This window comes from Scomber scombrus, chromosome 2 (genome assembly GCF_963691925.1).
Source record: "Scomber scombrus chromosome 2, fScoSco1.1, whole genome shotgun sequence".
In the NCBI taxonomy this organism is placed as follows: Eukaryota; Metazoa; Chordata; class Actinopteri; order Scombriformes; family Scombridae; genus Scomber; species Scomber scombrus.
The window spans coordinates 34,492,909-34,503,015 of NC_084971.1; the positions used below are offsets into that span (position 1 = coordinate 34,492,909).

At 40.7% G+C, this 10,107-nt stretch overlaps 1 protein-coding gene across 1 annotated transcript in view; it reads right to left on the bottom strand.

Annotated features, from left to right (window-relative positions):
• The window catches only part of LOC133999949 (sprouty-related, EVH1 domain-containing protein 2-like), a 32,219-nt gene extending 23,953 nt beyond the window's left edge, over positions 1-8,266 (bottom strand). The window contains exon 1 of the mRNA XM_062439301.1: positions 8,126-8,266. Coding sequence (XP_062295285.1) covers positions 8,126-8,151 — 26 coding nt within the window. The 5' untranslated portion in view covers positions 8,152-8,266. The remainder of the gene's footprint in view (positions 1-8,125) is intronic.
• Between the last annotated feature and the right edge of the window lie 1,841 nt (positions 8,267-10,107).

Here is a 10,107-nt window from a genome sequence, read left to right on the forward strand (position 1 = left end):
TACCACCCACACACACTATTTAAAGTGACGGAGAATAAATGTTTTTCTTTGTTCAGCAGCTGGGAGGAAAACTGTTCCAACTTTAGCTTCCCGCAGATTAAATGTAATATTTAGAACAATTGTATTCCATTACCTTTATTTTAATATAAAAGTTATAATGTAAGATCATGCCAAACTAGTTGATATGGTGTTTTATTGACAATTTACTGTTTTTAACCCTCCTGTTGTCCTCGAGTCAAGGAAGGAAGGGAGGAAGAAGGACGGAAGGGAGGGAGGAAGGAAGGATGGAAGGGAGGAAGAAGGAAGGATGGAAGGAGGGAAGGAAGGAAAGAAAGGAAGGGTGGAAGGACTGACGGAAGGAAGGAAAGAAGGAAGGAAGGAAGGTATGACGGAGGGAGGAAAAAAGGAAAGAGGGAGGAAGGAAGGAAGGTAAGATGGAGGGAGGCAAAAAGGAAGGAGGGAGGAAGGAAGGAAGGACAGAGGAAAGAAGGAAGGGAGGAAGGAAAGAAGGAAGGAGGAAGGGAGGAAGGAGGAAAGGAAGGAAGGAGGGAAGGAAAGAAGGAGGGAGGGAGGAAGGACAGAAGGAAGGAAGGAAGGGAGGAAAAAAGGAACAGTCAAAACAGACGGGGTCAATTTGACCCGGGACGACGACACGAAGATTAAAAGCAGAAATTTGATGCTGGGTCCACAAAAAAAGAATGTGTGCAAGTTATTCATACGTTTATTTTCACATTTTAACCCTTTAAATTTAAACTAAACCACATGGACACAAACACCCACCCCCCCCCCCCCCCCCACCTCATTGATCCGTAAACGCATTTCAACACACATAGAGGCCGAGTTTGGTCCACAGGCCACCAGTTGGACATCCGCCGCTCTCAGAGGACACACAGTAATAAAACAGCTGCTTAAAGCACTTCAACAACAGAGTGTGGACGCACTTAAACTAACAGCATCGCACACGCACACACACACACACACACACACACACACACACACACACACACACACACACACACACACACAGCTGCAGACAGACCAGAGATGCAGATAATAGCCTCTGGTGGTCTGTTTGCCTCATCATCATGAAAGACACACACACACACACACATACAAGTACATATCTACACATAATGCTCCCACAGGAACACACGTGTTGTCTATCACACACACACACACACACACACACACACACACACACACACACACACACACACACACATCCAGGTTCATGACATCATCATCATCATCATCATCAGTGTAGAAAGGGTTTGTGGAGGTCTGGATCAGCAGCAGCAGCAGATGGTGTTTGGCTCACTCTCTGCCAAACTTCTCAATGACTTCCCTCCCTCGCTAACCCTCGCTCGCCCATCATCGAGACCCTCGACTCAAACAACAACAACAACAACAACAGTAACAACAGCAACAGCAGCAGCAGCGGTGGTGGTGATGGTGGTGACGGCTTCTCTAACCTTGTGGGTTTTTTTGTATTTGAATTGTTTTGTGTGAGTTTTTTGGTCACATGAGCGGCGAAGTCGATCAGCAGGCGTTCGGCACCACTGAGTCGACCCTAAAGGAAATCCATCTTCCATTAGTTAGTGTCACGTTGCCAGTCGGATGCTGGCCAACCCCCCCCGCCCGTCCCCCATCATCCCCACTACTGTGACCACAACACCAAACTCAACTTTATCCCTGCAGTTCCAGGTGGACGGTCGAGTCCGACAACCTGCTCAGTTATTATACGGCTCAGTGTCAGATAAGATGAAAAATATGTTAAACTAGTTTTAAAAGCAGCATCCGGTTTGTTAAAATGTACATTTAGTATTTTTGTTGGTTTTATGACATTTGAAATGACATTAGCACCATTTTTTTTACCAAAAGTAAGACTGAATGCTCCTGAAAATGTCAAATGGTGTAACCACAAACAACGTTTTATTGTGTCCATGTGGTTTAGTTTAAATTTAAAGGGTTAAAATGTGAAAATAAACGTATGAATAACTTGCACACATTCTTTTTTTGTGGACCCAGCATCAAATTTCTGCTTTTAATCCATTTAGAGAGAATATATTAGAGGATTATGGAAAAAATGTCTAAGTGGTGTAACCATAAAAACTTTGTACCAAATAATTCAACTTGCTTAAAAACAGTAAATTCTTAATAAAACACGGGGAATCAAAAGTGTCTTAAAACTAGTTTAAAAGCAGCATCAGGTTTGTTAAAATGTACATTTAGTATTTAGACTGAATGCTCCTGAAAATGTCAAATGGTGTAACCACAGACAAGAGAACAGCATCCAGCTAAAGGAACAAGAAGAAGAAACTTATATTTTTGACTGGAGGGAACTTTAATGTGTAGTTGAGTGTTAAACCTAAATATCAGGACTGTGACCTACAAAACTTAAACTACGTGCTAACTTTGATGCTGCTGCTGCTAGTAGTACTATTACTAGTAATAGTACTATTACTAGTAATAGTACTATTACTAGTAGTAGTACTATTACTAGTAGTAGTACTACTACTACTACCCAACAACCATAAAATCCATGTTGTCCTGACCTTTTCTCAATGTCATTTCCAACCCCCCCCCCCCCCCCTCCCCCCGGCGTTATCGACAGCTCTCTATTGGCTGGTTCGGAAGCATCGGTTTGCCCAATCGATAGAACCCCCCCCAACAACCCCCCCCCCCCCCCCACACACACACACACACACACACACACACACACACACACACACACACACAGCAGAGAGTTTCATTTCCTCACTGCTGAGAGGACAGTTTACTGGTTTCATGTTAAAGGTCCGCTCACATCAAAATACTCAGGTCATTCACATAAACCTGACACTGTTCTTCTTCTGTTACTATTAAATACATTTTTTGTTTGAAACTAGATAACATTACCTTCATTTATTCTGTTCTCAATCTTAATTTCAGATCTAATTTAATGATTTTCTTTAGACACTTTCTATAAATGAGTGAAATATTATTACCATGACATTAAGATCAAAGAAAAAATAAAACTAGATGCACATTTTTACGACTTTTTTGTTAACTGTATATAATAATACAAGTAATTAATCAAAAATATTTTATCCAACCACTGTAACCCATGGTTTACATGTCATGTGTAATATTTCATTTTTGACAGAAAAAAACAGACTGATGACATAAAACTAAAAGATTATCCATCAGGGAAAAAATGACCCTTTTCACCCTTATTATAAATAAATGAAATATGTCAATAAATGGATGCACTGTGGTAATGAAGTGACTGTTACAATAGACGATAAATACTTAATGTTGTTTTCATTCAAGACCATGTAGAAAAAGTTCCTTTCTTTAAGTGTTTTACAGAATAAGTGTTCAGTAAAAAAAAGGATCCAATCCATAACTCAAAACCGCGATACAGGCCGTGAGTTTTGTGATGCATTAGTGCAACACTTACAAGTTTACACGTCAAAGTTAACAGAAGTTAATTAAACTAACTAACGAGCTAACTTCACTTTAAAGGCAGGAACAGGCTTCTCCAGGCCGTTGGTAGGTCACCAAACAGTCTTTATACGGGTCAATGATGGTTTTATTGTGTCCATGTGGTTTAGTTTAAATTTAAAGGGTTAAAATGTGAAAATAAACGTATGAAGAAGGAAAGAAAGGAGGGAGGAAGGAAGGAAAGGCGTGAGGAAGGAAAGAAGGAAGGAAAGAAGGAAGGAAGGGAGGAAGAAGGAAGGAAGGAAAGAAGGGAAGGGAGGAAAGGAAAGGAGGAAGGAAGGAATGACGGAGGAAAGAAGGAAGGAAGGAAGGTATGAGGGAGGGAGAAAGGAAAATAGGAAGGGAGGAAGGTGGGGGAGGAAAGAAAGAGAGAAGGACGGAGGGAGGAAGGACGGAAGGAAAGAAGGAGGGAGGGAGGAAGGAAGGAAGAAAGGGGGATGGAAGACGGAAAGGAAGAAAGAGAGAGGAAGGAAAGAAAGAGAGAAGGAGGGAGGGAGGAAGGACAGAAGGAAGGAAGGAAGGAAGGAAGGAAGGGAGGAAAGAAGGAACAGTCAAAACAGACGGGGTCGGGAGGACGACACGATGTTTAAAAGAAATGATGGTGAGGAAATAAAACTGAGGGAGACTAAATAAGATTTAGACAAGTCACCCTCATAGTAACCCAACCCTCGTCCTCACGATCACGCTACCTGCCTCTCTGTGCGCCCTGGTGCAGTTTGGGTAAACATTTCACAGGTTGAGTCTATTATCTGGCTGTACGAGGCCATATGAGTCATGTGTTTACCTGCAGGGGTGTGCACAGTGTGAGGAAGTCTAAAAGAAAAGGTAGCCTTGCTTCTTCAGGTCACCTGCACCCTGCTCAAAGACACAAAGAATCTGATTTTTCTAAAGGTTTTGGCTCCATGAAGTGAGGGTGTGTTCACAGTCCGACATGTTCAGAGCGGTTTATTCAAAGTCTGCAGCTTTTATTACACTTTCACAACCAAGGAACCGAGTCGCAGCATCGTAACACTTGAAAATGCAGATAGAAAGCTTTAAAAAATAGACCTGTGGTGCTGTTAAAAGCTCCAAGTTTGTCTTTAAGTGGAGTTTCTGTATGAGGTTAGATCATCTACTGTCACTACATGATCCTCTGCAACATATAAAGTCTAAAAAACATTGATTCTGCTCTCTAACTGGTAGGTTCGTCATAACTTTTGGACCTAAAAGTGGGTTCATGAACCTCTCAAGGTGATGAAACTGTATATTTACTGCACAGGTGTTGTACTGTGGATGCCAGCAAGCAGTAAAACAGTAAAAACTGATGCAAGTTTATGAGGATTAGGTCATCTGAGGGGCAAGTTGTGTCTCGAAAATTGGTTATTTGGTTTGGAAAAGCAACAAGTCTTCCTGTACTTCTAAAGATACCTGAACTTTTCATTAGTGGATCGACAGAGAAATAAATCTGCAACTATTTTGATCTTCGTTTTAGTCGTTTTGTGAAGTGAAAATGTCAAACTTTCCCCAGTTGACAGCAGTCAGAAATGAGGATTTGCTACTTTTCTTCTTCTTCTTATGTGATAATCAGTATTTTAGGATTTTGGACTGTTGGTAAGATCACTTTAGCTTTTAGGAGACTATGACATTAATTATTTGTAATTTTTCACAGTTTTTCTGGCATATCATAAACCAAGCGATCAATCGATTAATCAAGAAAGAAATCTGCAAATAAATCCATAATGAAAATAGAGATTCATGAGCTGCAGCCTTACAAGCTCACAGCATTGAACACCTTCAGTAAAATAACATTAAACCCTTCTTCACTATAAATGCAGTTCATACAGCCTCATTATATTAAGGCTTCTGACAGAGAAACACTGTTTTCATGGACCACGTGCCGCTTGGACAGCAGCAACATGCCACCAATCAAAGCAACAGACTACTACGATACAACTCTATGACGGTGGACTTTGGCATCTGACAGTAAAAAAATCGGAACAAGACATAGATAAGTCGTACGCAGCAGTGACCGACGTCAATCTGTAGGCCTTAATGCCAATAAGAACGACATACCAATAATCATCATTGACATAAATGGTAAATGGCGCTTATATGGCACTAATCTAGACTCATCGACCACCCGTAGCGCTCTACGATGCATACCAACCTGCTCACCGGCGTATAAATAATACGAGCATGAGCCAATCCTTTCCCAGAGAGGTGACGTCACGTAATGTGTCTTTCTTTGATTTTATAACGTGATTTATGAAGACGTGGGTTGGGTGGATGTCTGTGTAATCAGCTGGAAACAGGAGAGCATTGTTCGAGTCTATCAACCAGACATGTGCAGTCACCTGTCCACATTTTTAACATAATAAACTTCGGTCATTTATAGTGTATTGAGTGTTTTAACCCAAACCATGATCTTTTTCTAACCCTAACCAATGGCCAATGGTGTTAAATGACACACAAAAAGAAAAAAAGGTAAATTGGCAAATCGCCTACATGCAAAATTGGACTTGGGCATTTTTGAGAGTCTAAAGTTGTGTTATTTGTACGTAAGATTGTGAAGCTTTCATATCGAAGGCACACAACAATGTTTCTATGCACACTCATTCAAACAAACACTGGAGTAGAGGAGCCTGGGATCAAACCACCGACCTTTACGATTGGCGGACAACCTTCTGAGCCACAGCTGTCCACACAAAACACTCAGAATTGATACCACTAAGACAAATATAGCGTACCATTAGCTGCTTTTTGATATCAGTCACTCTAATTTGACCTCTTCAGGCCTCGAAAACCAACGATAGAAAGTAACTAAGTACATTTACATTTGAGGTACTTGTGCTTTACTGTAGTACAGTTTGAGGTACTTGTGCTTTACTGTAGTACAGTTTGAGGTACTTGTGCTTTACTGCAGTCAGTTTGAGGTACTTGTACTTTACTGCAGTACCGTTTGAGGTACTTGTACTTTACTGTAGTACAGTTTGAGGTACTTGTACTTTACTGTAGTACAGTTTGAGGTACTGTTACTTTACTGTAGTACAGTTTGAGGTACTGTTACTTTACTGTAGTACAGTTTGAGGTACTTGTACTTTACCATAGTACAGTTTGAGGTACTTGTACTTTACTGTAGTACAGTTTGAGGTACTGTTACTTTACTGCAGTACAGTTTGAGGTACTTGTACTTTACTGTAGTATTTCCATGTGATGCTACTTTCTACATCTCAGAGGGAAATATTGTACTTTCTACTCCACTACATTTATTTGACAGCTTTAGTTACTTTTCAGATGCAGATTTGACACAATGGATAATATAACAAGCTTTATAAATACAACACATTGTTAAAGATGAAACCAAAAAGCAGTGTGTAGTCGGCTCACATTTCAGATGTCTATGAGTTGTTAATGAGTTGACTGTTAGTGTCAGTCACAGTGGACGGCAATAAATACAAGTGTAAACGACGCATTGTGATCCAATCATTCAAACCGCTTGCCGAGGTGGTCTGGGACACGACATACCTTTTGCAGTCTAACGTGTACGCTGAGGTCTTCCCCGACAAGGACATAACAGGAAAATAAGTCATCAGTACAGGAAGTGGCGGTTGTTTTGGTAGGCGGTTAAAAGAATAGAGTGGAACAGTTGGAAAAGCTCAAACGTGTACATCAGTAATTGAAATATTTTTATTAGCCCATCAGCACTAAAAACAAATCTGGTGCTTGTCTGATTGACGTAATGACTCCAGGGGCCGTTCTCGCGGAAATAATGTAGTGTAGTGGTCACAAGAGACAGGTGTGAACAACAATGTGTCTCAGCTGTCCACTTGTGATTGGATCAGCTGAGACACACATGCTAATGTCAGGTACAAACAGGGTCTATGAGTTGTTAACAGCTCCACCAAATAGTGATTTTTCCTTCTAAACTTCTCACATGGTTTCATTTCAATAAATGTTCAAATGATCCAATATTTCAGCAAAAATCAAAGATTAGAGGAAAAAGTCCAAACACTGAAAACAGATTTGTGTATCAGAACCTTTTTTTAAACACATATATAACATATATATATATATATATATATAACCTTCCTCTGGTTGAACCTGTAGACATATTCAACCTGTGCTGATGAGTCACAACATGCAGTGGCCTCATGTTCAGGGGTCATGACTCAGAGAGGTTTGGATATGCTGCTTTATGTTCTGCTGGAGGAACATCGTGGAAAAATAGGCGAAAATGCGGCCGGAAAAATACAGAAATTGTGTATATTTCACGGCACGAGCTGCTCAGTCAGTCTGCTCAGTCATGATGCAGACTGCACCTCCATCATCTCTCTCTGTTATGACTCCATCACATCTGTCCGACCTCAAGCCTTCCTCTTCCTCTCCACTGCACCTCTCCTTCTCCCGACGGCCTCTCAGAGGAAGACGAGGAAGGAGGGTGATGAAGAAGAGGAGGATGATGAGGAGAGCTCGTGCACCCCTTCATCACCCTCTGTTCCACCGGAGTACACCAACATATCAGCACCGATCCTTATCCATGTGATCGGCGCACAAACCCCGGAGGCAGCGCGACAACCAGCAGCCAATCATCCCCATCATCATTACAACCGTCTAAGAATAAAGGTTTATTATTGTTAACATTATTATGGGATGTACTCACTCGTCTGGGCGCGTGTCCTCGTTCATTTTTCCCGTTTCACCTCCGGTAATAACGAGCTGCCTCCGCGGCTGCACAGCGCAGTGTCTTCATGTTGCCTGCTCTATTTAATCCCGGTGTGTGTAGTTTATTCTCGGATATATCCCTGCCGACTCTCCTCCTCTTCCTCCTCTTCTTCTCCTTTCACTTCTTCTCAATTGCTGGAAGCGCATCCGAAGAGGCGCATCCGACCTCCTCCGCCACCACCACCACCACCTCCTCCTCCTCCTCCTCCTACGCCTCCTCTTCTTCTTCTTCTTCTTCTCCTTCTTCTGCTTCTACTTCTATTTCTTCCTACTACTCCTCCTCCTCCGCCTCCGCCACCTCCTCCTCTCCCTCCTCCTCCTCCTCCTCCTCCTCCTCCTCCTCCCCCGTTGGGTCGGGCTGGAATGCGGTGACCGAAAATGGTGCGCTGGTTTCGGTGAGGATGGCCCCGGACGAGCCCCATCTCCTCCTCACTCCATGTTGGATTCAGTGCGAGCAGGAGGAGGGTTGACGTCACGCCCGAAGGACTGCAGAGTCACGTGCTATTTCCATACAATAATAATAATAATCATAATAATAATAATCATAATAATAATTTAGTCTGTGACACTATTGGTGCTAAAAGTAGTAAGAACCATAATAACCTAATACTTGTATTAAGTATCCTATAATTAGTAATAAAAGTAAGTTTGTAAACTGTTAAGGGTCTCATTTTACCCATTTTTTTCATTTAAGAGAAGAAAAAAACACCTTAAAAACGTTTCTTTCTTTCTTTATGTGATTTAGAATATACAACAACAAAAAATATTTCAACTTTCTAAAACAAAAATTGTGCATATTTGACTCATATGTATTCAGAAATGTAGAAACCACCATTCAACAAAAAGCATAAAGACTAAAGATTGAACTCACTTTGCTTTCTGAAAGCTTCATTAAGGATTAATCACCAATTTAAGAAAGAGTGATGAGGTGGTTCTGATATTATAGAGACTAATTATGAGGGGATACTGTGAAATGCCCAAATATGAGTATGTGAGGGTTAAAATAGTAGTATTAGATAGTAATAGTAAAAGAAGTAGTCTACTCTGTAGTTGCAGGGTATCTGCACATTTTTAAAGATACAATTAAGTGACTTTTAAGACCTTTTTAAAAACCTCTTTAACAAAAAAAATAATAATACAATTGCTGAGACATAATAATGCAAAAGCAGGATTTTACTGTTGTAGTGGGTTGAAATGGAGCTACGTTTGTTGTTGTTGCTTGTTTTGTTTATTTGTTTGTATGTTTTATCCATTGTAAAGCGTCCGTGGGTTGGTGAAAGGCGCTATATTAATCACACTTATTATTATTAATATTATTATTATTATTATTATTATTATTATTATTATTATTATTATTATTATTATTATTACTGTACTGTGATGTACTGTGATGTACTGTGTTGTACTGTATTGTGATGTACTGTGCTGTACTGTGTTGTACTGTACTGTGATGTACTGTACTGTACTGTGTTGTACTGTACTGTGTTGTACTGTGTTGTACTGTGATGTACTGTACTGTACTGTGCTGTGATGTACTGTACTGTGATGTACTGTACTGTACTGTGTTGTACTGTGTTGTACTGTACTGTACTGTGTTGTACTGTACTGTACTGTGTTGTACTGTACTGTGATGTACTGTACTGTGCTGTGATGTACTGTGATGTACTGTACTGTGATGTACTGTGATGTACTGTACTGTACTGTGCTGTACTGTGATGTACTGTGTTGTACTGTGCTTTACTGTAACTAGATACCTCTGAAGTTGTGGTGAATCGGAGTGATCCGTTACAGATTATCCTGACCATCGTCTCCACCACAGACTGGATTTACAGACTGATCCAGTTTCTCTGTCACAAGGAAACGTTTAATCTTCAACAGCTCACCTCAGTCTAACACAAAGCTCTCAGCTTTATAGTTTAT